At 36.7% G+C, this 27,903-nt stretch overlaps 1 protein-coding gene across 1 annotated transcript; it reads left to right on the top strand.

The window, feature by feature from the left end:
• Positions 664-27,624, top strand: VAMP4 (vesicle associated membrane protein 4). Its single transcript, XM_018060312.1, has 8 exons — positions 664-837; positions 3,600-3,716; positions 9,299-9,345; positions 12,612-12,662; positions 18,194-18,294; positions 19,586-19,665; positions 22,608-22,659; positions 24,951-27,624. The coding sequence occupies exons 2-8, from the start codon at positions 3,651-3,653 to the stop codon at positions 24,977-24,979; spliced, it is 426 nt and encodes a 141-aa protein (XP_017915801.1). The 5' UTR covers positions 664-837; positions 3,600-3,650; the 3' UTR covers positions 24,980-27,624.

Raw genomic sequence — 27,903 nt, 5'->3', positions numbered from 1 at the left:
GAGAACAGGAGAATGGATGTGCAAGGTTGATTTCCCACGATAAGGCTCCGGTGCCTGCGTGGTGTCTGGACCCAGGCATTTTAGGTTAGAACTCTACAGCATGCTTACTGGGGAGAGAACACTGAGTCCTACCTAGACTCAAAAATCTGTCCACCGAGCTGGGCAACCTCAAGGAAATCTCTTTGTAAGAGAGATTCCTAAAGTCTAAAATAGGGAGACGGGATTAGTAACCCTGACGATCTATATGTCTAACTCTGATGTTATAAACAAGGGATCACACAGATCTCCTTCCTTCAGAAAAGGCCAGTCCTCAGGCTTCGAGCCGTCCCGGTTTTTCGGCAAATCTGCTTTAGCTCGGGGGATGGACCCCGCACAAAGCGCCGCCTCATTAACGCCGCATCAACCCCAGTCTCGAGCAGGCCTTCAGCGCCCAGCGCTGAGTGACTTCTCAGTCCTTCCTCCACCTCCCCGGAACGCCCGACCTCGGCTGGGACCCGGGAACCCGCGACTGTGTTTCCTCCCTGAACAGACAAAATCACCTGGGGCATCCATGCCTAAGCTTCGCGTCCGCGGCGGCCTCCAAGAGGAGAGCTGAGGGGAATAATCGACTCCCTCGACGATCTCCGTGGCCTGGACCCGCCCCCTCAGCCTGGAGCCAGGCTGCGGAGGGCCGATCGGCTCGATGAGCGGGGGCGCAGCTGCGGCTGAGCGGCCGACGCCGGGTCCGCGCCCACTGTCTCCCCCTCCCCGAGCTCTTCTTCCGATTCCCACTCCTTCCCCTGCCCGTCCAGCGCCGCCCGCCCGGGAGAGTTGACGGGAGCTCCCCGGGAGACTCAGGTACGGCCGTCCTCCCGGGCCCGACGGGAGGGGCGGATGTGCGGAGGAAGGAAACGGAGACGGCGTCCGTGCCTCGCCGCCCCCAACGTCCGCGTCGGGCTGAGGGGCTGGCCTCGGGGGTCGCCGAGTGGGGAAAGGCTGGGGTCGGAGGGGCGGGTTACCCTGAGGAAGAACGATCAAGACCTGGGTGTGCAATAAGGGGCGGTTAAGGGGGAGAATAGGAATTGTAGGGTGCTCTGGGGAGATGGGAGGACAACAGCGGCGGGGATAGGGAAGACGAGAAGAGTGGGAGGCAGCCCGGAATGTGAGTGCGTATCTTGGGGTAAAAAGGACTAGAGTCTGGAGCAGATGGCGGGGGACGTGACCCGGTGCGACTGATGCGGGGGGCGGGTGAACGGGGCTGCTCGCTGGAGGGATGAATTTGTTTCTTTATTCAAAGACTGGGGAGAGAGCGCGCCAATCCCGTTGCGTTTATAATGACCGGAAGGGTAAGGTGAATCATTAACACTTTGACAGCTTTTGTGAAGAACATCTTCAGGCGGTGTCCATCCAAGTCACTTATTTCCGTGAAACTGCACCAACCACGATTGCTGATGAGAGTTGAGGAAGAGGAGTCAGAAAGGCAGCGGAGGCTGGGAAAAGGGAGCCCTCTATACAGATTTCAAGCTTTTTCTAAAATGAAATACTAGGGGTTTTGGTGTGCTTGTTGTTTGCGTAAAGCAAAAAAGAAGCCAACATTTACTAAACAACAGGTTAGAAGTTTATTACGTACTGCCTCTTCAAAAAATACAGGAAATTGTGAACGTATGATGATGGCATAAGAAGCTTATGGTGATGTGACATAAAAATGTATTGGTGATGTTGAAATACATCACTGAAGGTTCTGTTGTTTACATATATACCTAGACACAAACACCTGAATTTATATGTATTTTGGGCAGGAGAGATCTAGGGAGAATATATATAAGTCTAATTTCTGGGCATGGTTTATTTCTACTAGTCGTCTGGTGCAAATATCATTTGCCCTGTCGTTCATCAAGTGCAGTTAATAATCTGCCTGCTGCTTTGTTGATGCCTTTTATGTTTGTCAGTCACTGATTTCTTGCCTTCATGAAGCTGATTCTTGGATTATGGACCCTGAATTTGGGTTTGCTCATCGTTAAACTTGTAGTTTTACTGTACGTTTCACAAAGATGTTATGTAAGTCTGCCTGCTATTTGTTTTTGGATGTTGAAGCAGCCGTTTTGTAAGGTTTAAAATATAAATAAAATACAGGTATAATTAAAAGCTCGAGTCCTTTGGTTGCTTCTTTTGTCACCTGTTTCTCCATACTTTCTGTAACATTCTGCATGAATGAATTATTCAGAAATCGAAGTATGAGGAATAAAATGGGTCAGATGCTGAATGTGCGTGACAGAAATATTGTAGAATGAAGAACTCGAGCTGTTACTTAGGTAGCAAGTACTTGGTTTTTGTTACAAGTGATTAAGTTTCTGGTTTGGAAAATTATTTCTTATCAAAGAAGAGTGTTTTATATCAGTTTGTTTGGATGGGAAGTCAACTTAAAATTTTACTTTATCTTTTATGAAACTGGACTCTGGGCTTGTTTTTTTCTTTTTTAAGTGAATGATTAACCACCAAACTGATGTCTTATGCTTAAAGATCTTAGAGGTGGTTCTGTGCAAAGGGAAAGAGGGCTGCTCGGTTGTTACAGGGAAATGGTCTTTATAGAACAGAATTGTGTAACCTGATAGACAGCTTATTGAGTAAATACTAAAATTGATCATGCACAGTCATTAATAATTTAGGCCTATGTTTCTGCTATTTCAATCAGTAGAGTGACTAATGCTGTTATCTTTTACCAAGCCTTAGTTTTCTCTTGGTTTCTTGGTGCTTACTTCAGAGAAGTGTTGTAAAGAATAAAAAAAAATGTGTGTAAGTTACTGAGCACAGTGCCTAACACATAGTAAAATATTCAGTACACCTTAGCTGTTCTCATTATTCATCCATCTTCTTGTCCAAGATACTGACAACTTCTGTTTGCATATGTCAGCTTTTTCTCAAGAAAATTTTGAGTATGATGCATATTCAAGCATGTTCCTGGAAAAACTCAATGCAAATAAACATTTTAAAAACAGACTTTCTGTAGCAAACAGAAAACCTGACTTTGTTTAACCCAGCACTTAGCAAACATATCCCTTTCCTTGGAGCACCTGGGGTAATGCATTAGAACAGGGCATTATAATTTACAGAATGTTTTTGCATGTATGTATTAATCTGATATGACCATCCCAACTCCATGCAGAAGCCTAGAAGTCACTATTTTACAGATGAGGAAATGGAATCATTGTTGATGCAACTCACTGAAAGTGAGTGAGAGAATTTGAAGTGTTTTCTGTCTTCTGACTCCAAATTAAAATCTTTAAGCATTTGATGTCTCACTTGCAAGGGGACAACCTCCTGTTTTACCCTCCTCTCCTGTGGAGTCTTCTGTTTCATTTTATAAAAATGTTGTCACTGATTTTCTCCACATGTTCTCTAAAAGTTGCCTCCATTTTTCTCAGGGTTTTAACTATTTTTTGTGTACTGAGTCCTCGCATGGAGGGAGGCCAGGGTCACTTGTGTGGAGACCCTGTGAGAGAGAGCAGTTAAAGTCAGAGAAGTGGAGGGGGCCCCATCACATCAGGCCTTGTGTGCTGTTTTTACTACTTTAGCTTGCACCCCTAAGTTTCAAATCTGATGAAATTTATTTTCTCTTTAAGGTGGTAAAGATTTATCCTGCTTGGAAGTAGAAGAGTACCTCATTAAAAAAGATGCCTCCCAAGTTCAAGCGCCACCTAAATGATGATGATGTCACAGGTTCTGTGAAAAGTGAAAGGGTAAGTTCAGAATCTTAATCTTGAAAAAGGAAAGATTAAAAATTTGTTTTACTTTGTAAATAATTTTAGAAAAATCTAATGTTTATGGCTATATTTGAATCCTATATGTTTTCTTCACAGAAAACATTAAAAAATATATGTCACTTAGATTGGGACTCAGCCAAATTCTGTTTCTATTAGTGACCACATTTTGTTCCCAGTTTCTTTCTAGTCTTTCAAGGGGAATTTCGTATAAATACACAATATCTTCTTTCGGACTCTGGAGCCAAATGTGGTTGGAGTTCCTCAGAATTTTTCAGATTTTACAGAGGTAGTTAGTGCACATTTTAAAAGAGTCTCCTGGGGGAGTCTAGAGCAGCACCTCCGAACATACTAATGTTTCTCAGTGAAATGTCTGGTTATTCTAACTAAGTCTATAAACAAATTAGCTAACATCAATTCAGGTCAGCTTTTCCTCCAAGTGAGTTTTGACTGCAAAACTTACAAAATCTCTTGGTTTTCAAAACTTTTTAGATTTTGGAATTGCAGATAAAGAATTCTGGTCCTGCAGTTGCCTCAGAGCCAGAGTAGCTTTTATATAATGTTCAATTTCTTATTTTTTTGGAATATTCTATGTAGAGTTGTATAAATCTAGAAATTATGCAGCATTTTGGAAGACAACATTGATATGAATATTGTAGATAACTTTCTTTTAGAATAAGTAATCAATAAGGATTTATTGAGGGAAGAAATTAGAGCTGTTGTTTTTCATTCATCCACCTGAAGCCCTCCCTCGCTTCCTGTCTTCCTACCATTCCTTTATTTGCTGGTTCATGCAACAGATAAATATTGCTACCCGTTATATGCTAGGCATCATGCTAAAAACTGGAGGGCATGGTCTCTCCTCTACTTGACTTCATTTTACACACTCCTTTTTCGCACAGAGCTTCTGTCCAGCATGTTATGATATAGAGGTATCTTGAAGTATAGTATAGGAATCATTTGTCATCCCTTTATTCTCTTTCTGCAGTTTTTGTTTTTGTTTTTCTTGAAGCGGGATAGAATCCACCAATAGACAAATTGCTAGTAAACTTTTTAAATCAACTTTATGTATATACTCAACAATATAAGATATGCAGTCTCACTCGGTTCTACTTCAGAGAATGGCACTTCCTTTCTACATTGTTGGTTGACTGCTACCACAATTTGATATAAAAATAGGATATTAGATATCAGAATTGAACAAAATTGGCTGTTTAAATAGAGTCCTCCTTTTGAATGTTTATCAAATCATGACATTTGATAACGGGTTCTAAGAATTTATAAATCACTTTTATAAAACTTTTTAACTTTTGTTTCTCTTTTCTATGACACTTTTTTGATAATAGCTTTATTGAGACATAATTCACATGCCATACAATTCACTCATTAAAAGTATACAATTCAGTGGATTTTAGTAATTAATATTTAGTACAGAATTATGTAATCATCACCACAGTCAACTTTCATCATTCCAGAAAGAAACTCTGTACTTTTTAGCAATCAACCCCTGTTCTCCTCATCCCTGCAACCCTAGGCAACCATAGATCTATAGCTTTGTCTGTTCTGGACATTTTATATAGATGGGAGCATACACTATGTTGTCTTTTGTAAATGGCTTCCTAGCATGATATTGTCTAAGTTCATCCATGTTGTAGTATGTATCAGTACTGCATTCTTTTTTATTGCTGAATAATATTCCAATATATGAATGTCCCACACTTTATTCATTCATCAGTTAATGAGCATTGGGGCTTATTTACATTTTTTTGGCCATTATGAAGAATACTACTGCTATGAACATTCACATACAAGTTTTGTTTTCATTTCATTACACATATTTTCATTTCTCTGGGGTAAATATCTAGGAGTAGAATTACTTGGTACTATAGTAACTCTGTGTGCAGCCTTTTGAAGAACTGCCAAACTGTTTTTCAGAGTGGCTGCACAGTTTTTACATTCCCCCCCAGGAATACGTAAGAGTTCTGATTTCTCCACATTTCTCCTCACCACCAATCTCTCCTCACCAACACTTGTTATTATCTGCCTAGTGGGTGTGAAATGCTATCTTATTGTATTACGTAACCCTTTTTGTGATAATGTATACTTAGCACTTGTGTTTGTTCAGTGGATAAGTGTAAAAACATTGGTTTTCATTGTGTTTCTCATTCGGCAACTATAATAAACACTGTATCTTTAATATACAGGGCAAATAAGCTGTGTTATGAATGTAATGATTGTCTGTTACTTATTAGCTACAATAGCATTCTAGAAATATTTGTTGAAAGAAGTCACTAATGTATCTTCCTAAATATTATTAACTTTGAACATCTTTTTATGTGGTCATTGGCCATTTTTTTTCTGTTAGGAATTGTCTATTTCTCTCCTTTGATGATTTTTCTGTCTTGTGTCTTTTTCTTACTGGTTTGTCAGAGATCTTTATTTAATAGAGATAATCAGACCCTTTAGTCTGAAAGTATATTGCAGATTTCTTTCCCAGCCTGTTACTTTTTGTTAGAATTTGCTAGCATATCTTCTCCATCTCTCTCTTTTTTCCATTCTTTATTTGACATTTATTTTAGGTCAGTTTCTTATAAATAGATACTGGCTGGAATTTTTTTGAACTTCACATATAGTTTTTACTTTTAATAGGAGCATTCAGACCATTCATATTTATTGTGATAACTAATTTACTTGGATATTTTCTGCACTAGCTGGTCCCTCTGCTGGCAGTGAATGTGCTTCACCTTAATCTCTGGTTGGCTCTTTGATATTGTTTGGATCTGAGCCTAAATTTCACTTTTTGAGAATGATTTTCTTTGACAGCCTAATCTCATTTAGTCACCCTGTCACTTTTTATCCCATCACTGTTTTAATTCTCTGCATAACTTTTATCACCATCAGATATTTTTCTATAAGAGCTCAGACCTTATCTGTCTTGTTCAAAGCTGGTGCTTGGTCCTTAGAACAGTGCCTGGTACACAGAAGATGCTCAAACATATTTGTTAAATAAATATTGAGCAATCCTCTTTTCATTTTTCTTGCTCATTGTGTATTATTTATAATGATATAGAGATAATGATATTCATGATGTTATTTTTATTTATTTTTTAGCTGTACTGGGTCTTTGTTGAAGCTCATTGTCTCTTTGTTGTGGCACGTGGGCTTTCTCTTCAAGAAGCAAGAGCTTCTCCTTGAGATGCATGACGTAGTTGCGCCACAGTGTGTGGGATCTAACTTGGACCAGAGAGCAAACCTGCGTCCCCTGCATTAGCAGGCAGATTGTTAACCACTGGACCACCAGGGAAGTCCTTCATTATATTTCTTAGGTTTTCCCAAGTTTCCCTAACTTCTTTTGCTAAGCTGATTATTTTTCCTTACTTTTCCCCTACCCGCAGGACCACTAGACAGTTAAAAAATTTCTTCCCTTTCTTCCTTTTTCCTTCTCTTTTACTAACTTTGCATGTTAACATGTGTGCGTGCTAAGTTGCTTCAGTTGTATGTGACTCTTTGCAACCCCATGGACTGTAGCCCACCAGGCTCCTCTGTCCATGGAATTTTCCAGCAAGAATACTAGAGTGGGTTGCCATTTCCTTCTCTAGGGGATCTTCCCATCCCAGGGATTGAACCCATCTCTCCTGCATTGGCAGGCTCTTTACCAGTAGCACCACATGGGAAACCCATACATGTTAACAATAATGTTTAAATTTGTGTTTTCTGTCAACATGCTGAGAACTATGCCCCTCTGGACTACTTTTCATTCCAGGCCTCTTCCCCTTTCCTCCACTTCTCTCTCCACCAAGATGAGCATGTCACTTTGCTGTTACTTCCTCACTTTACTCTCCTCTTCCTGCTTTTGGGTTTTGTTAGAAAAGTTTGAGATTCTTTTAAAGTTTTTCTTTATATTACATGTTTTCTTTTTCAATAGCTGTGCATTATAATTCATAATCACATTATCATCTTCCCTTTAGATTTGACCACACATTTTATTAGACCTACTGAGTATATCAGTCTCCATTTTAAGATCTTTGTTGTGATTGAATCTTCTTCTTAGCCAGTGTAATTCCTTGGGTAACTTCCTCAGAAAAGGTACATGGGTGGTGTATTTGCTTCCTATGGGTGCTGTAACAAATTATCACAAATTTAAAACAACACAAACTTATTATCTTATAGTTTTAGTGACCGGAAGTCCAAAGTGGATCTTACTGGGCTACAATCAAGGCACTGACAGGACCGTGTTCCTTCAGGAGTCTAGGAAAGAGGCTGTTTTCTTTCTTTTTCCCAGCTTTTAGAGGCTGTCTGCCCTGTGTGGCTCATGCCCCTTCCTATATCTTAAAATCCAGCTGTGTAGCATCTTCCAGTGCCCCCTGCCTCTTTCACTTCTGCCTCCTTGTCTCTTTTTTGGAAAGTTTGTTTACTTTTATCTGTTTATTTGTTTTTAGCTGTGCTGAGTCTTTGTTGCTGCATGTGAGCTTTCTCTAGTTGCAGCAAGTGGGACTTCTCTTTTTGAGGAGCACAGGCTCTAGAACGCACGGGCTTCAGTAGTTGCAGCATGTGGGCTCAGTAGTTGGGGCTCATGGGCTCTAGAGCATGAGTTCAGTAATTGTGACACATGGGCTTAGTTTACTCAGGGGCATGTGGAATCCTCCCAGACCAGGGATCCAATCCTTATCTCCTGCATTGGCCACTGAGCCACCAGGCAAGTCCCTGCCTCTCTTTTTTAAGAACTCTCTGATGACTGGGCTCACATGATTAATCCATATTGACCTTCCCACCTCAGGATCCTTGGTTTCATTGCTTCTGCAAAGTCCCTTTTATCATGAAGGGAACATAGTTAAGGTTTCCGTGATTAGCATGTCGACATCTGTGGGGAGGCAGTATTCTACCTACAAGGTATATACTGTTGGAGGTCTTGTATGCCGAAAAGTTTTCGTTTTTGCTCTTCTTTAGCCTCCTTTTGAAACTTTATATATTCGCCTTTGGGGGAGGAGGTGAGACATTCCTCATTTTAAGAAAAACGATTGTATCTTATAAGGTAAAAATATAAAGTTGTTTTTGTTTGGAAGTTCAAATATGTGTAGAGGGCTATTCGTGGGCTGAGTCACTATTAGGTGCCAGTTGTTAAGCCTTGTCTCTGAGCTCCAAAACCTCCTCTCTCTGATGCTGGAGTTGGACTCTGCAACTGCAGTACATTTCTCCTTTGCCTCCTGACTCCTTCTTAGGTTCTGTAAATAGATAGAAACTGGAAGGCAGAGGGAGGAGAAAGGACTTGCTCCTTCCTGATTGCCTGCATTCCTTACTCCCACGCCAGCTTCAGTGACCTCTCTCTACCTTGTGGTCAGTCAGTCAGAGGATTCTGTGTTATAAGCATTTTCTTAGAAAGTCTGCACTGCGGTTCCATATCTTTTAGCTTCTGGTGAAGCACATGTAATTATCCTTCCCTCTGTCTGGAAGCTTGGAGTTAAGAAATTTCACCAGGATAGAACTTGTTTCACTGCTCTGTCCCTAACAGTTTGTAAGCCCCTGGGAATCTGAAAACTCAAGTCTTTTTCTTTTTTTGACAGAGAAATCTTTTAGAAGATGATTCAGACGAAGAAGAGGACTTTTTTCTGTAAGTTATTTTTGTTTGTTTTACAGCTTTATTGAGGTGTAACTGACATACAGTAAAATACATATAAAGTGTACCATATGCATTTTGACATATCCATTGTATGCCTGTGAAATCATCAGAAAAATCAAATAATGAACATTGCCATCACCTCAAAAGTTTCCTCAAACCTCTTGGTAATCTGTCACTTTTCCAGTCCGCCGACAGCCAGTAGTCTGCTTTCTATCACTGTTCTTTGTATTGTCTATATTTTTTTGGTAAGTCGAATCATACAGTATGCGTCTTTATTTATTTTTCTTTTTACTGACTTCATTCACTCTGCACAATTATTTTGAGATTCACCCTTGAGGTCACATGTATTAGTAGTTTGACCCATGCTGTCCTATGTGTCAATAGTTAGTCTCTTTTAATTTTGGGTAGTTGTCCATTGTATGAACATTTACCCATTCACTTCTTGATGGATATTTGGGGTGTTTCTAGTTTTTAGGTATTATAAATAAAACTGCTGTAAACATTTGTGTACAGGTTTTATGTGGACTTATGCTTTCATTTCTCTTGGGTAAATACTTAGGATGGTAAGTATGTTTACTTAACATACATTAAATTTATGTTTAAATGGCTGGCATATGTTTACAGCTGTTTCCCAAAGTGGTGTGTACCACTTTACGTTCCCACCAGCATTGTATGGAAGTTCTGGTTGTTCCAAATCCTCATCACCACTGTGTATGGTCAGTCTTTTAATTTTAGCCACTCTTGTCGGTGTATAGTGGTATTCCGTTATGGTTTTTATTTGCATTTCCCTAACTACAGATTATGCTAAACAACTTCTTTTGTGCGTGTTTACCATTCTCATGTTTTCTTTCATGATGTATGTGTTAAAATCTTTTGCCCAATTCTAAGTTTGTCTTATTAAGTTGTAGGAGCTTTTTTTTACATATGTTTTACAAGTTCTTCATCAGATAAATGTTTTTACAAATATTTACCCCTAGTCTATAATTTAATCTTTTCATTTTCCTAACTATCTTTTGAAGAGCAGAGTTTTAATCAGTTTATTAAATTTTTCTCTTATTGTTTTTGCTTATTCCAAACCCAAAGATTCTAAGATTTTTTTCTTTGATTTCTTCCAGAAGTTTTAACATTTTGGCTTTTACATTTAGGTCTATAATCTGTTGTACATTAATTTTTTATATATGGTTGAAGTAAAGGGACCAGGGGACATATGGCCTTTTGTGCCACCACCATTTGATGAAAAGATTATCTTTTCCCCATTGAATTGCCCTGATGCTCTGTCACAATTAATTAACTTGATCCATCCTTTGCAGTTATAATTAGAAAGGGCCTAAGTTTTAATTGCAAAGACAGGAAGGATGACATACTGTTGCAGGAGTTTTCTCTGAAGGTTGATGTAGCACGGTAAGCCTGGGAGGAAGCATTTACCTCCCTCTGCTGTAATGTTGTGGAGTTTTTTGTAAAGACTTTCCCCCCACCCCCAATAAAAAACACTTTATAAAAGTAATTGACAGTCATGAGGCAATGGACAAAAAGAGCCTGTAGGATGGAAGGCAAATCCAATAAGAGGAGATAGTACCATTTTTGGCAGGAAGGTCAGATGAAGTGGGAAGAATATTTCCTATAGGTAACAAAATTTCCAGAGTCGAAAAGCTAATTGCTAACAGTGCCAATTACAGTGAGAAGCCTTAGACTACAGCAATAGCTACCTGTGAACAAAGGACTCATTATTGAAAAGAAGGTCAGATGCTTTGGCTACATAAGTGATTACCTGAATGTAAGCAAGAAACAAACTTTTCAGGCCAACTCTGTACACTGGAGATTTACTCCCAAATAATGCTGTACAACTTCTGAAGGGCCTGATGACAAAACCGGCACACTTATCAAAATCAACGCCTGTACACTGTGGTTCTGTCTGTGTATTGAAAGGGAGACAAATAAAATTCCAAAATAATTTTTAAAGATTATTCAACACTACATTCATAGCAGGATTATTCATAATTGCCAAAAGGTATAAGTAACCCAAGTGTCTGTCAATGGATAGATGGGTAAAATATTGTATGTACATACAATGGAATAGTTCAGTACTCAGTCTTAAAAAGGAAATTCTGAAACATGCTACAAATGAATGAACCTTGAAGACATTATGCTAAGTGAAGGAAGCTGGTCATAAAGGATACATTTCACATGATTCTTCTTACCTGAGACACCTAGAGTAGTCAGATTCATAAGAGACACAAGGTAGGATGGAGGTTGCCAAGAGCTGGGAGTAGGGGAAAATGGTAAATTAATGTTTAATTGGCCAGAACCTATTCTTTGAGTTTAGTGGTTTATAGCTTGTTTTCTATCATCAGAAGAAAGAAAATTCCTTAAAATATCCAAAAATTTTTATTTCCAGTGTATTAAAATGGATTGGTTTAAATGATACAACACTTGATTATAATGGAGAAATAATTTGAGAAATGTTAATATTTTCATAGACTCCATTTCCCTTTAGTTATAAGTTTAAGATAAGTAATCAAAAAACATACTTTAAAGAACTTAGTGTTTTGAATGGATTTTCCTCTATAGTCATCCCTGAAAATTATCATTTCATTAGAGCCTAAATTCAAGGTAATTGGACTTACAGTGTTCTGTGTGCTTAGTTGCTCAGTCGTGTCCAACTCTGTGCAACCTTATGGACTGTAGCCCGCCAGGCTCCTCTGTCCATGGGGATTCTCCAGGCAAAAATACTGGAGTGGGTTGCCATGCCCTCCTCCAGGGGATCCTCCCCACCCAGGAATCAAACCCAAGTCTCCCACATTGCAGGCGGATTCTTTACTGTCTGAGTCACCAGGGAAACCCAAGAATACTGGAGTGGGTAGCCTATCCCTTTTCCAGGGGATCTTCCTGATCCAAGAATGAAACCGGGGTCTCCTGCATTGCAGGAGGATTTTATAATTGATCATAAAGTTATTCATAATCCCTAGCACTTTGGTTGTGGTATTTCAAAGTTTAATGATTAGAATATCTGTGTGTAACTAAGAATTATATTGAAACTGATAACATTCAGAAGAATTGGGTTGTGACAGCCTGTACTAAGTACCAGTGAAGTACAGACATGATTATATATTGTTAAGGTCTGTCAATACTAGTAAAATCTGGTTCCTTATGATGAATGATCCATGTTTAGAATTCAACATGTGTGTATTTTCTGCTTTGGGGTTTGTTTTAATGCTCTCCTTATTAATTGTATTTGGTGTTTTTTGGGTTTTTTTCAGAAGAGGACCATCTGGACCAAGATTTGGACCTAGAAATGATAAAATTAAGCAGTAAGTTTGTGAGATACTTATTTGTTTAAATGATTATCATATTTGTACCTGGACCAGGGATTGGCAGACTATAACCTATGGGCCAAATCCAGTTTTTTAAAGTTTTATTGAAACAGCCATTCCTGTTATCTTAGTTGCTTTCAAACTATAACGACAGATTTCAGTAGTAGTGACAAGAGACTTTATGATCCACAAAATCTAAAAACTCTATTCTGTCTTATCTTTTACAGAAAAAAATTTGCTGAGCCTTGATGTAAACTGATATTCTAGGTTGTAAAAACCCAGTCATTTTTTTTTTTTTTTTTTTTCGCAGAGCTACCTCTTAATTATAGCTAAGGAAATGCAGTTCCTGGTTGTTGATTTTGATTACTATATATCAAATTCATTTATTTAGTATAATCTCAAGGTCTGTTTTGCTTCTAAATCTTATAACATGATTCCCATTTTCAGCATGACAATAAAAGCAACATAATAGATTTAGTTTTCTGAATTACAGTATCTTTATATACTCCCAGAATTTATTCATATCTATTGCTTATTCTAATGACTTAGCAGTGGCAGCAACCCATTTATTGATCTAAGGGTTTTTTTTTTAATAATTTCATTTATTTTTGCTTGTGCTGGGTCTTTGTTGCTCTGTGGACTTTTCTCTAGCTGTGGTGAGCAGGGGCTACTCTAGTTTGATATGCAGGTTTCTCCTCATGGTGGCTTCTCTCGAGGTGCATGGGTTTAGTTGCTCCGAGGCATGTGGGATCTTCCCAGTTCAGGGATAGAGCCCATGTCTCCTGCACTGGCAGGTGAATTCTTTACCAGTAAGACACCAGGGAAGCCCTGATCTAAGTTTTGTGGCTCATTAATTTTCAGTTTAAAGCTTTTCTGTATATATTATTGGTGGGAGATGGTGGGTAATGCTATAATGAATGTATTTAATGTAAGAAGTATGTGAGTCCAGACAAGAAGGGAGAAGGAATAACTGGAGAAGTGAAATAGCCCTAGAAAATTACCACGCTATAAAAGATAAACTGGAAAATAAACGGAATGGCCCAGGTTCAAGATCTAAGGAGGGGTAGTTGCTCCCCTAAGTCTGGATGTAGATGGCACATAGTGAGAAGGGTGCTATAATATGGTGTCAAGTTATTGATGAGATACTTGGGTTTTAGTCACATAGCCTTTGGAATGAAGAAATAGGCCCACACTTAGCCAAATCCTAGTTAATGGATTCTGAAATACAGAATCAAGGTACCAGCAAATTAGTACACTAAATGGGATGTTTTCATCTTTTCTTGCTGCATAACAGGTTACCCTGAACCTAGCAGCCTGAAACAGCACACTTTCATCAACCCACATTTTCCATGGGTCAGGGGTTCAGTCACTGCTTAGGTGGGCCCTCTGTGCAAGGTCTCACAAGGCTGAAATGAGGGCGTCGCCCAGCCTTTGATCTCATCTGAAGCTCCTGACCAAGTTCAGGTAGTTGTTGATAGGATTCACTTCCTTACAGCTGTAGAACCCACAGTGCTTGCTCCTTCGAGGCCAGCAGAAGAGAGTCTCTGCTGCTTCAAGGGTCTGTTTCGACAGTCAAGATACAATGAGCCACTTAGATCCAGACAGTTTATTACTCACATAGGTTGTCAAAGGAAGAGTAGCCAAAGATGCCAGTTCCCTAGGTTCTTGTCCTATACACCAAAAATGATTATAGGAAGCTGCAGTCTGAGTTGTGAGATACCCTGTTACAAAGGAGCCAGTTCTAGCCCAGGTTTATAGGGGTTTATAGTCTGCAGATAGATCCTGCAGAAAGCTTCATGTGTCATCAGACTGTTTCATGACAGTCTTCAGAGGGAGATGGAGAGGTGAGTAAGACCACCTCATAAGTCACTCACCCTGTCGTGTTCCAGAAGTACCACAACACATTGAAGGTTGCAAGGATGCCATGGCAAAGAGGTTCTCCTTCTTTGAGCCGAAGTGACTCCTCTGTCCACCCACATACATACCTCACCTGCCATTGGAGAAGAGGACTCCACTGATGACACATCTGTTTTTTCCCTGCCAATATGCTTCATTTCCTGTCTGACATCTTTCCTCAGACTGAGCCTGGTACTGAGTATGGCCCAGTGAATCTTCTCAGTATGACTTCCCGGCTGAACTCCTAAACCAGTGTTGGTTGTACATAGTGGGCATTGCAGACTATGTCTATATTAGTAAGTGCCAAGCACACATACATGTGAATATGGATATGTGCATAGTAAATTATCACAATAACTTTGATCACAGAATTTTAGAACAGTAAGGGACTGTTGAGTTCTTACTCTAGAGCTGAAGACTTATCAGATTTACTTAGAAGGTGATCAGTCATCAAACCACACAATTTAAACCTTATTGGCACAACCCCATGAGTTCCTATCTAACCAAGGCATGACTCAAACGTGTGTCCAAAATGGTGGAGCATAACATGCCACACCACTTGCCCAAGGACAAATACCTGGGATTTGTTTATGAATAGTAACTAAAATTGCCAGCACTGGTAAGTTTCTTTAAGGTGTGTTATTACCACTTAATATGTAACATTTCCATACAAGTGTGGGTCCGAAGCATTGTTGCTTTGTTCAAATTTGATTGACATACCGATAACATTAATTCCACAAAACATGCCCAGTGTCCCTTTTTCTCCTTTACTGAAGTATAGTTGTTTTACAGGGTTTAGTTTCAGGTGTACAGCAGAGTGATTCAGATATATATATATATATATGTATATATATATATAAAGAATCTGAAAAAGTATATATATTCTTTTTCATATTCTTTTCCACTGTAGATTATTATAAGATATTGCATATAGTTCCTTGTGCTATACAGTAGGTCCTTTTAATGGGTTTGTTAGTATTCCAGTGTTACTTTTTAGGGAAGATTTTTGGGAAAGATCTTAAATATTCACATGCCTATATAAAGACTTATGATTCTCTTTAGAATGTTTCCTTTGCTTTTAAATTAAATAATAGCCTTATAAATGCCACTGTAGTGAATTGTAGACATTCTCTTCCATGGGTAGGAAATCTCCTAACTATATATAGCCTTGGTTTAAACTTTTAATTTTATAAGGTCCCCAAAGAATGTTCCATGATGAACAGCAAAAATATAAAACTGCAATACAACAGACCTTTTAAACTTTTTTTGTCAACAGTACCTTAAGAGGCCACAAGATGGGGTGTTAACTATGCAAATAAATATTTTCTTTATAAAATAAGGGACGAGTGTATGTAGCAGAGCATGAACTTTTTTGCTTTCTTAATGAAAGAACACTGACATTAAACACACACCAAACATTAGGAACCATGCTAAGTGTTTAAAAAACACTGTCACATATAATTCTCATAAGGGAAAAATTATCATCTTCATTTTAAAGGTGAGAAAATACGAGGCTCAAAGAGGCTTGCAAAATGACCTGCAAAGCCACATACATAGTAAGTGATGACACTGAATTGCAAACCCAGATCTGTCTGCATCCAGAGCTTGGTCTCTCTATACTATACCATGCAGCTTCCCTGTAGTGGTGATAATTAGAGACATTTCAGGAGCTCAAGTGCTGTCAAACTCCAAGGAGGATTAAAAACAATGTTAAAATGTCTTTTCTCTGTGTGCCTTTATATTTTCCAGGGTAGGTTCTGTCTTGTGTCCTTTCTTCTACCACATGACTTTTTAACTGGAAATGAGATAAATCTCCACCCCTTCCTTCAAAAACTTGCTTTTCCTTTGAGTCCTTAATTTTCTTTTCCAGTTAATGACCATCATCTATATCTACTCAGTTGCTCAGTTTATAAATCTAGAAGTTCTCTACCCTTTTCTTGCCCTAACTCCTTCACCCATATCCAGCTAATCATTGGTTCCTGAAAGATCCCCTCCTCTTATTCCTTTAGCCTACAAATTTCCCACCATCCATCACCTTTTTCTTCTTTTAACTATGCCCAATTTACTCTTACGCCTTAAAACTTAGCACCAGAATGTTGATGGCATCTCTGGTCCAGGCTGGATTGATTTAGGCTGCATGACAGATACCATGGACTTCCTTCCATTATAGCACTTAACATATGGTAGTATAATCCTAGCTGCCAGTGTTCCCCACTAGACTGTGATCTTGCTGAGGATCAGGCTCAAAACATTCACATGGGTGTCCACAATGAACAGCATAATAATAACTCCTTAGTAAGGAGTTTTGAATAAATGAAATACATAATTCAGATCAGAAAATATTTGTTGAATGCCTATTTTCTACCAGGCCCATTTCACATGACCTGGGAAACAGATGAGTGAGTGTGACAATTTCTGTTTTTACTGCATTTATGGTATAATAGTGAAGATAGGACCAACATAAAATACAAATAGAAATCAAAGTATTATAACTGCTATGAAATGTAAAAGATCATGGGAAAATATGTTTTTACCTTTTTAATCCTTTTTATTAAAGTAAATAAGTATATAAGTTTTTTTTCTATAAAAGTTGTGTTCTGGGAATGAAAATATCTTGAAATATAGAAGCACAGTCATGAGATTTTCCATTATCCTAATTGAAAGTGTATTGTATTGAATGTATTGGATGAGAGTTATACAATAGCTGGATTGAGAAGGTTATACCAGTGGAAAGTATTATCTGAAGGAGAGCATAACAGTAATTTGTCACTTGATAGAAAAATTAAATGTTGGGTAGTTTCCATTAGCCATAGAGATTACATGTATGTCATACTGTTGAGATAATACCCCTAGGTTTATGATCATCTAGTAAGAATTAATCTGGAATTTTACAAGTTCTATTCCAATTATCTGTTTATATCCATGGAGTCTTTTGCTTATAGGGATTCTAGGATCGTAATGATTGCTTCAGTTACGTTGGTTTTGTTTTAAAATCACATGTAGTGTTGGTATATTGATATAAAGAATATCTGATCGTGTGTAGGAGTTGCCGTACATTTTGTCCATTTCCACCCTGCTGCACCTTGTTTAGGCTATTGTCTCTGGCATCTCATGGAAGAGAACTACCTAGAAATTTCAAGATTGGTCCTTGATGAGCAATAGCTCTGCTTCCATTACAGTTAAATGCAGATCTCTACATTCACTGCCTTGTATCTCTTTCTCAAGTAGCTGGATGTGCTTGTCAGGACTTATACCCAAATTGTTCACTTATTGAACTGATAAGTCTTAAGTGCATACTCTGTCCCAAGCAGTGTAACAGGTACTGGGGCTACAAAAATGAACCAAATAGGCAGTTACTGAGCTTTCTGACAATGCATTTAATTTGCAGAAACCGGACTAAGAATAAACTATCTTTAAGTTAAATATTACTTTTATTTATATTATGTTGTCTTCTAATTTTGTGAGTACTCAAGCCCACAAATGGAAGGAATGTTGCTACAAGCCCTAAACTTAAAAACTTTAGACTTGAATGATTCTGAGAACTTGTTATTTTCTACAGTATCTAATGAAATTTTCAAAAATTGTAAAATTCTCAAGAATACATTATTTTTTAATCTTTTTTTTTAAACTAGTGTTCAGAATCAGGTGGATGAAGTCATTGATGTCATGCAAGAAAATATTACAAAGGTAATAGAAAGAGGGGAGAGACTAGATGAACTACAGGACAAATCAGGTACAGATACCTCATATATTTCTTGAAATTCTTAATCTGTATTTTGATAGTGTACTTCTCCCATTTTTTTAGCCAAAGTTTAGAAATCCTGTCTTAGGAAAAATGGTATTTATGGTTTTAATGTTTTAACTTTAGCTTCCTTTACTTTTTTAAAAAATTATTTTATTCAAGTATAGTTGATTTATGTGTTAATTTCTACTGTATAGCATTTATATATACACACATATATATACTTTTTCATATTCTTTTCCATTATGGTTTATTCCAGGATATTGATTATAGCTCGCTGTGCTACACACTAGGACCTTATTATTTACTCATCTTATATATAATGTTTTGTATCTGCTAATCCCAAACTCCCAATCCATCCTTTCCCACTGCCTCCCACCCACTGCCCACCCTAGGCAACCACAAGTCAGATTTCTACTTAGGTCTTCCGTCCATTTTTCAATTGGGTTGTTTGAAACTTCATTGTTAAGTTGTATGTATTAGCTCCCTTTAGTTTGAAACATCTTATTGTTGTATTATTGCTTTAATTGATTGGTTGAGAATGGAAAAATTAAAAATTCATTATTGAAGAATTAGAGTATTTTTTTCTTTTGTCCTGTTATGTTGATGTACTTTGTATCTCTCCTGATCTCATGAAAAATAGGCCTAATCACTTCTATTCAAACTTATTTCAAACTTATCCAGCGTATTTATCTCATGCTTTGTCTGGTGACTTAGTAACCTTTGTTTACTGACAGATGTTAGTCTCTATTCTTTTAACAGTTCCTGGCACTTATTAGGTACTCACATATCGTTTAAATGATGAATGGCTGAATGACTGTCTGATTAATCCTTCACAGACTTGTTTAACAAAAAATATTATTCAACCACTTTAAAAATTCATACTGTTTTGCTTCAGAATCACTTTTGATATCATCTAAGAATCTGCTTTCTCCACTTGTAGATTTTTTCTATAGTTGTGCCAGGTATTTGAGTTTCTAGAGAGTATTTTCTAACAGAATTCATAAGTTTATTGAAAGCACTGAGGCCCTAGAAGACTTCTCTTACTCTTATCATAAAAGTGGATTGAGCAAACTGACCTGCAGCCACTTTTTCCTTTTTTTTTTTCAAGAATACAGAATGCCAGAGTTTGTGGGTGGAGGAAAGGAAAGATGTTGTTTTCATGCTTAAAGGGGAATAAATTTGCAGAAGTAGAAATTCATATTTTCTTGTCTTTGTGTGACTAGATAAAAGAATCCTGTTATGTCGTTTAATCCTTCTCTCCATCCTCTATGTGATATAGAAAGCTTATCGGATAATGCAACTGCTTTTAGCAACAGATCCAAACAGCTTCGAAGGCAAATGTGGTGGCGCGGATGCAAAGTAAGTAAATCAGAAGATGCTGGATAGGTTGGCCAGCATATCCAGTGGTGATCAAAGGCATAAAGGAAAAAGGGCCTCTAGATTATAAGCTCTGTAAGGACAGGGGCTACAACTCTTGCTCATTATTACATATTCTGAGCCTGAGACACGGTGGAACTCTGAATATTTGTAGAATTATTATCTTTTGGGCTAGAAATAACTAAAGGAATCAAGCAGTGCCTGAAAGGATGTTTTCATGGGTTTCTTCGTAGAGAATAAACCACATTTTATTAATAATTTAGCTTCCTCTAGACTTATAAGAAATATTAACTTATAATTTATTATTAGTACCTTTTTGGAGCAACCTATACCATTATATACAGATGTTTAGAAAATAGAATGCAAGCTAGAGAAAAATATAATTTTCTGTTGGAAAGGAGGAAAAAAATAAAAGCAATTGAATGTGTCAGAATTCATATGGCAAATGGGGGGGCTAAAAAAAATCCCACTGTCCCTCATTATTCTAGAGTCTTCTGCCATACGACCCTGAACCCATCTGCCTGATCTCAGAAGCTTGGCAAGGTCAGGCCTGGTTGTACTTGGATAAGAGGAATAAGAAGTAAAACATTTTAACAAGGAAAAAATTAGGAATCATTATATGCTGATATATTCCTGCAAAACATCTTATAGAAATGAATTTACTTCTTAAATCAAGTATGGCTACTGCTTATCAAGCAGAAAAATGTTTCTCTCAAGATTTTATAGAAAATTTCATGTCATATGAGCACATCTCATCTTTTTCCTCCTGATACTTTGTATCATTTTAAAGTCTCTCATTTTCCAGTTTAGGAATAACTTTCAAAACATGATGTTGACATATGCTGAGGATTTCTTCCAAGAGTTTCATTAGATTTCCTTCTTTTTGTCTGTGTACCTGTTGAATCCTCTTATTTTCAGAAATAGAACTTAGGGGAAGATACAAGTTTCATTGCTCCTCTTGTCTAGAATTTAAATTTTCTGGGTTTTTTAAATGAGTAAATTTTCTATCTCTATACAAATATTCTGTTCTGGAAATTAGTTTGGTGGAACAAAAAGTCAATGAGCCATTAACCTCCTCTCCCCATACATACACATGACTCATTCACATGGCCATTAATAAAATGATAATGTACATTTTGTGTAGCTTTTTTTAACCATAGCTATAGATTTTCATTTTGTACTTCATGGGGTCCAGATCAAAGAAATAGCATGCTTTTAAGGGGAAAAATTAGAGTATATTTTTAATTTATATTTTTAATAGTCTCTACATCACTGCCATTTTCTGGTTTAACTTCAGAGTTATTATTTAGGAAGGACTAAGAAAAGGGCTATAGAAATGGAAAAGAGATTAGAGGTTGCCACTGGCTAAGGGTCGAGGAGTAGAGATTGACTACAGCAGGGTATGAGGGCACTTTCTGAGTGATAAAGTGTCTTATGTTCAACTGCGATTGACAACTCGATGTCAAAATGCATCAAAATGAACTCTGAAAGGGGGAGTTTTATTGTATGTAAAGTATATCTCAATAAACCTGACTTCTAACATAAATAAGTGAACATGTTTAATGAGAAACAGATTTTTGTCCATGTCGTTTGGAAGAAGTGCACTTTGGACACGTGTGAATACTGCCATTTTTGATTGTAAACATTTCCTGGCCAGTGTTAGAAACTGTTTATTTCGGTGTTTTTAAATTGTTATTAATATTTCCATTAAAATCTTGTAAATATTAAGCCCTAGCACAAATTAATAGGGCAAATTAATATGTATTTTTGGTAAATTTGAAAAGCTATTGTAAAATTCAAAATTACTTTAGAAATGTTTTAAGGTTTAAAAAAAAATGCAAAGCTTCCATATATTCTCTGGATCACTTTTGTCACTAAAGTACTTTATAGTGTACTGTGGACCCAGACACCTGTTGAAAATGTGCCTATATTCATTTGATCTGAGTCTGTGTCTACATTTTTTGGTTATCATATGATAGGTCCCTGCAATTCAAATTGCAAAGCTTCCATGTATTCTCTTGGTCACTTTGTTTTTGTCATGAATATAATGCTACTAAAATGTCAGCAGTATTTTTATCTTAGAAACATTTCATTAGCTACTTCTAGTTGCTATTTGTGATATCCACCAGAATGTTTCATGTGTTTATAACAACTGGGTACCTTTTTTCTGAATGAACCATCTTTAATCAGTTATCTGTGAAAATTGTTGATGATAACACTTTCATTTGAATTTAAATCAGTTTATAATTAATGCATTTTATGATTAGATAAGGAATGTGACAATTTTATAGAGAGAGATGATGTGGACCTAAAATATTAAGTAGCTAAGGACTAATCTTAAGATTTCTCCTATCTGTGAAACTGACACACAGAATGCTCTTAGGCAAGTTATTTATTAAATGAGGTTTATTCATGAAAAGTTTAAATTATATTCCTCAAAATGGAGATAAAAATTCTAAGAAAACAAGGGGAGCACAAACTAACAGAATTCCAATATATTAATACTTTGAGAATAATTTCTATAAGAAATGCTGCTTTATACTATGTATATTGAACCATCTATATTGGATGCCAATGGTATTCATAATATCCTGACATTTTTGGACAGAATTGCTAAACGATTATTCTTTTCCTAGCCTTACATTAGAAATATTTGTGAAATCAGAGACAAAAAGACCAGGCCCGTGAAGGCTTTGATTATTACTGTTTACTCTGTAGCCTTGAACAGTAAAATCTACACAAGCATAACTCTTCAAATTTGGGGAACTCTGATTATTAATTGCAAATAGTCAAGTTTATATGAAAAAAAAATTGGAAACCTTTCATAGAAGGAGATTGTCTGTTGATGAGTTAGTGTAATGTGGTAAATAGAATGACAATAAAGACGTGAAACATTAATCTTTTCTGTTTTTTGTGTGTTGTAGATAAAAGCCATCATGGCTTTGGTTGCTGTTATCCTTTTGTTAGTGATTATCAGTAAGTATTTACTGGATTATTAATTTAGTGGAGTATCATTTGAAGTTTTTAAAACTTTCCTTTTTATTTTCAGTTGACCTAGTATGATTGATGCCAGGGTTGAGTAATGATTTATGGCTCCAGACAGGAGCTCTTAACCTAGAATCTGTAACTCTGAAAATGCATATAAATTGTATATAAAATTTTACATGAGTATGCATATGTACAGGTTTTTTTTTAAAACATAAATATTTATTTATTTATTTTGGCTGTACCAGGTCTTAGTTGCAGCATGGAAACTCTTAGTTTCAGCATGTGGGATCTAGTTCCCTGAGCAGGGAACGAACCTGGGTCCCCTGCATTGGGAGCACAGAGTCTTAGCTGCTGGACCACCAGGGAAGTCCCCATAAGTACGTCTTTATAGTGAGACTATCTTTCATCAGATTCTCAACAAGAATGACAGGGCTGCGTGATTTGTTTGAGGCTATATATGGCTACTGTTACACTCAAGACCATAACACTCATTTTCTATTTATTATTAACTTTTAGGTATGGCTGCTTCATTTCATAATACCATGTTTGAAGAAAATCCAGATAAATTGTCTAGATAATTTTTGCGTTTGAAGAAAATCCAGATAAATTCTCTAGATGATAATTTTTGTTTTGGATTTGAGCTTCATTTCCATCATTGAAGCATAACTCTTGCCCTTCCTTTTTTCCCTTTTTAAAGTCAGATCATTAAAAAAAATTTTTTTAGTATAGTTGGTTTATATTGTTGTGTTAATTTTGGGTGTATGACAAAGTGATTCAGTTTGTTTTTTCAGATTATTTTCCACTGTAGGTTATTACAAGATATTAAACATAGTTCCCTATGCTGTATAGTAGGTCCTTGTTGCTTATCTATTTTATTTATAGTAGTTTGTATCTGTAAATCTCATTTCCTAATCTGTCCTTTCCCCCTCTCTTCCCCCTTTGGTAACCAGAAGTTTGTTTTCTATGACTGTAAGTCTGGTTCTGTTTTGTATGTAGATTCATTTGTATTACTTTTCAGTTTCCACATATAAGTTATATCATATATTTGTCCTTTTCTGGTCAGATCATTTTTAATATCTCCTTTTCTCCCAAAATTCTTGCTCTGTGTTTACAGGGATTTTATAAAGATCTGGACAGTATCTCAGAATAACCATTTGAAAAATTCCATGGTGATACTACTTTTAAACAGACAAAAAAAAGTTTTGTTTCAAAGACAGAGTCAGTTCCCATTATCCCCATTTGTGGATTCTGTGTTTGTGAATTCATCTACTAGTTAGCATTGATCATTTACCCCAGTGCTTTGGAATCATTGGCAGATGCAGTCAGAAAGGTGGAAACTTTGGATCTCTTGATGTGCATATCCCAGCTGATGTCTAATGTCATGCTCTGCCTCAGTCCCACCTCATGAAGTAAACAGGTGTCCTTCAGAGACTGTTCAGTGCCACATTGCTCACATTTCTATCAATCTTGTTAATGGTTTTGCTGTTTCACATGGCCCCCAGGTGTACAGGTGCTCCAGTGCTGTCTAGTGTTGCTGAGTACAAGGCTGTAATGTGCCTTGTGGAGGAAGTATGTGTGTTAGATAAGCTTCGTTCAGGCATAAGTGACAGTCCTGTTGGCCGTGAGTTCAGGGCTAATGAGTCAACACTGTATAGTAAATAAGGTGTCTCTACCCAGAAACTTATAAAACAAGGTTATGTACTGTGTTTTGTCAAAAACATTGTAGCCAGAGGCTGGCAGGAATTTAAGCCTATGTTTGCCCTCAGAGCAGTGGTTCAGTATCCACTCTTTCAGTGTTTGTGGTGACTTTATAGAGTATAACTACTGCCAGTACCAAGAATCAACCAGTGGTATGTTGAATGGCATAAAGAAGAAAATAAAATCCAGCTATTCTGTTAGCACACAGAGATAGCTACTATTAATATAACTATTGTATATACTTCGTCTTTTCCTATTAATAATATATAAACATGTTTTTCAAAAACTAAGATCATATGTATACTTTTAAATCAATATTTTCTAAATATTTTCCCATGTTATTAAATATTTTAGCCTCTTTATACTATGATTTTGTATTAATCTATTTGATCAAAATGCTAATATTAGACATTTAGGTTGTCTCATTTTTGCTTCTCCATTCCCATGTGTTATCTATCATTTCAGATTAAAATTGTCCCCATTACCTCTTTTCACAATGGAAACTACGTTTAGGAATATTGTTTCTCACATAACATATGAATCTGATTTTGATGTTTCTTTTCCATTTTTTTCTCTTGCAGTTCTTATAGTTGTGAAATACCGTACTTGATTTGATGACAGATCTTCATTAAACAAAATCTGGGACAATAATAATAAAAGGTTGCTGCATAATTTAAATGAAACCCATGTATATAAAACTTTCACAGCTTCTTTTTCAAGAAATTAAGAGGCAAGTATCACTTCAAATTGGAGCACTGAGAATGTCCAATTATCTCCCTCCTTTCCAACAAAATGTTGCTTTTAATAATTATGTTTGAGGCAAAGATAACCAGCCTTGATTTTGCCATATTCCAAGGGTCTAATTTGAAACTAGATACTTGCCAATTCACTATTGTATATATAGTTAAACACTGATGAGGATATTTCATACTGTTATTTTAATGGCATAAGGACTTGTATTTATTGCATCGAGGTGGGGATCAGGCTGGTGGTCAGGGAGCCTCTGCAGAGTACCAAATCATCATGCTGAAAGATGAGTATAACCATTCCATCGAGATTTGCAAGATTCTTCTCAATTAACAATTGCTTTGTAAGCAATGTTCACATGTTTATAGATGTAACAAAAGTTAAATGTTGTAAATGTTGCTGCCTTCAGCTATAACTAAAAACATTCCAGTAAACCTATTTTTGATTGTATAAGGGAATGTGTAGTGATTTTTTGACATTTGGATTATGGAAATGGGAAATTTAAAGTGTGAAAAGCATAGTATGGTGTCATAAACTGAAGGTAATAAAGTTATTGGAGAGCATCATTGGAGTATTTGAAAATGCCAAACATACAGCTGAAAGTCATGGTCCAGTCTGTTTTCAGTTAGCTTCCAATAAGGAGGACCATTCCTAATGTGAGTAAATGAAATCCACAGGTAACTTGTCCCCATGATTTTGTTTATTAGTAGCTTTCTTCTTTAACTTCAACTAGCTATTTTACCAGAAATGCTTAAAGTAGCAAAATCACCTGCTTAGGATTTTTTATTTTTGCATTCCCTGATTATCTCCTGGGAAATGCATGTTATACATACAATCAAATGTGAAATTAGCCAATAATAATGAGTATTAGAAGTCAGGAGCCTAGCTAATCAGTCAGTAACCAAATGCTAGGGTCACCATTTAATCTCAGCCTGTTTTTATAATGATAAAAAGTGTCAGCTTTAAAGTGTGCCAACTTTCTTGGGTTGTTTAAACATGTGAAAGTGAAAATACAGTTCTCTAGTGTGTGTGTGAGGAAGTTTTAGAATAAAACTGGAGGTTCTGTAGAGACTTGTGTACGTGGACGTCTTCACAATGTATATACAACTCTAAATTTGAAATAGGGTTAATAGAAAGTAGCAGTATTTAAATAGGAAAAAAAATAGTCCATATAGGGTTTATTTCTTTGGTCATTTTCATTCAAAATGTATGAAACATAGAATCTTTTTTTTTTTTTTTTTCAGTTCTACAGCATAGTACTAAGATACAAAAATGTTCTCTTTAGAATGAAAAGACATTTGAAGGGAGAAGCATATTAAGAGATATTCAATACACCTGCAAGTTAAGAAGGTCTAAGCATTATAGTCCACTAAGAACATTTAAAAAGAAGGTCTTAACATACTATGGAGTGTGTTCTCTTGTTTCTCCATCCTTTGTAAATGTCAGTTACTGTAAATAACATCATAAATACTAAACCCTTTGACAGAGGATACCCAGGAGAATGAGCATTTTTAGAATTTCAGTAGCTAATGTAGTTCAGGAATGGAAATGTTTTAACTGAGTGTACAGAATCAGTCCTAACATGTTTGTGTGTCCTTCATTTGGGATTGGAACTAGACTCACCAATGGTTAATTTTCTATTGGTTAGTATAGAAATTTGGTTTCTTCATATCATCTGTCAGTGAAGATGATTATTTCTCAAAAAGAATCCACATTTCCAGTGTTTCTTTAATAAAGTATGCTTTTAAAGAAATAAAAACAAAATTTTTAAAAATTTTAACAATGAAAAAATAAAAGGAAATATTTATATGACAATATCATATATATGTAGTTCTTTTTGTGTTTAAATATATTGCTGCTGAGAATACTGGTGGTGGATATGTTACTCTGTTAGGGATTTGCACTAGTGGTAGCCTGTTTAGTGGTAGCTCAGTTTATCATTTCATCCTTCTCAGTCTTCATTAGTACTAAGACCCTTAAAGTGATGGACATGTTTCTGACTCTATTATCATAACCGTGGAGACATGCACCTTAGGAAAAAGCAAAATGTGTTCAAATTGATGCCAGGCCTGCCTTCCTTCCCTCCCTTAATCATTCTTTTTCTCATTCAGCTCAGATCATCCTGCACTTGAAAAATGAAGTTTCCCCATCATCAAAACTCTCATTACTTGACAACAATGAAGAAACAGGACAATTCCAAGTAGCTTTGTAAATACTAGTTGATAACCCAGTGAAATCAGGTCACCCCTTTTATAATGCCAGAAACAGACCCTTGTGATTTATGTTTAACTACTGAAACCTGTTGCCCTACAGTAGTTTTGTGCTAATGCTGATTAATTAGTTTTTCCTACAGATTTGATCCAGTATTACCTGTGGTCTTTTTGCTCCTCTATCCTGATAAAGCTCACTGGAAATCACCCTCAGGTTTTTATAAACCTAGGGATTATTTCTTGACTAAAGAAAAGTTCAGTATTGAGAATGGAACATTATAAAATGGAGGAGTATAGGTAATAGTACACGTCAAATTCAGAAATACCTTCTGTTAGCACTCCTGTGGATGGCTTCTATATAGTCTCTATGTGCAGTTACTCTGCATTAAAAATTATAACTTCAGCATTTTCTTATAGCAGAATTGGGCATCTTTCAATTTTGTATGACATGTGGGTATCCTGGAAATGATTATACATATACAAACTGAGAAGGAAAAAAATTGAAATTTCTCCTTATCAGTACACTCTTAAACATGCTAGATGGCCTGTCAGCATTTTTATCCACACTCTTTACACT

Source organism: Capra hircus, chromosome 16, assembly GCF_001704415.2.
Source record: "Capra hircus breed San Clemente chromosome 16, ASM170441v1, whole genome shotgun sequence".
Classification (NCBI taxonomy): domain Eukaryota; kingdom Metazoa; phylum Chordata; class Mammalia; order Artiodactyla; family Bovidae; genus Capra; species Capra hircus.
The sequence above is the reverse complement of the archived record's forward strand: the minus strand, read 5'-3'. Positions and strand labels throughout refer to the sequence as shown.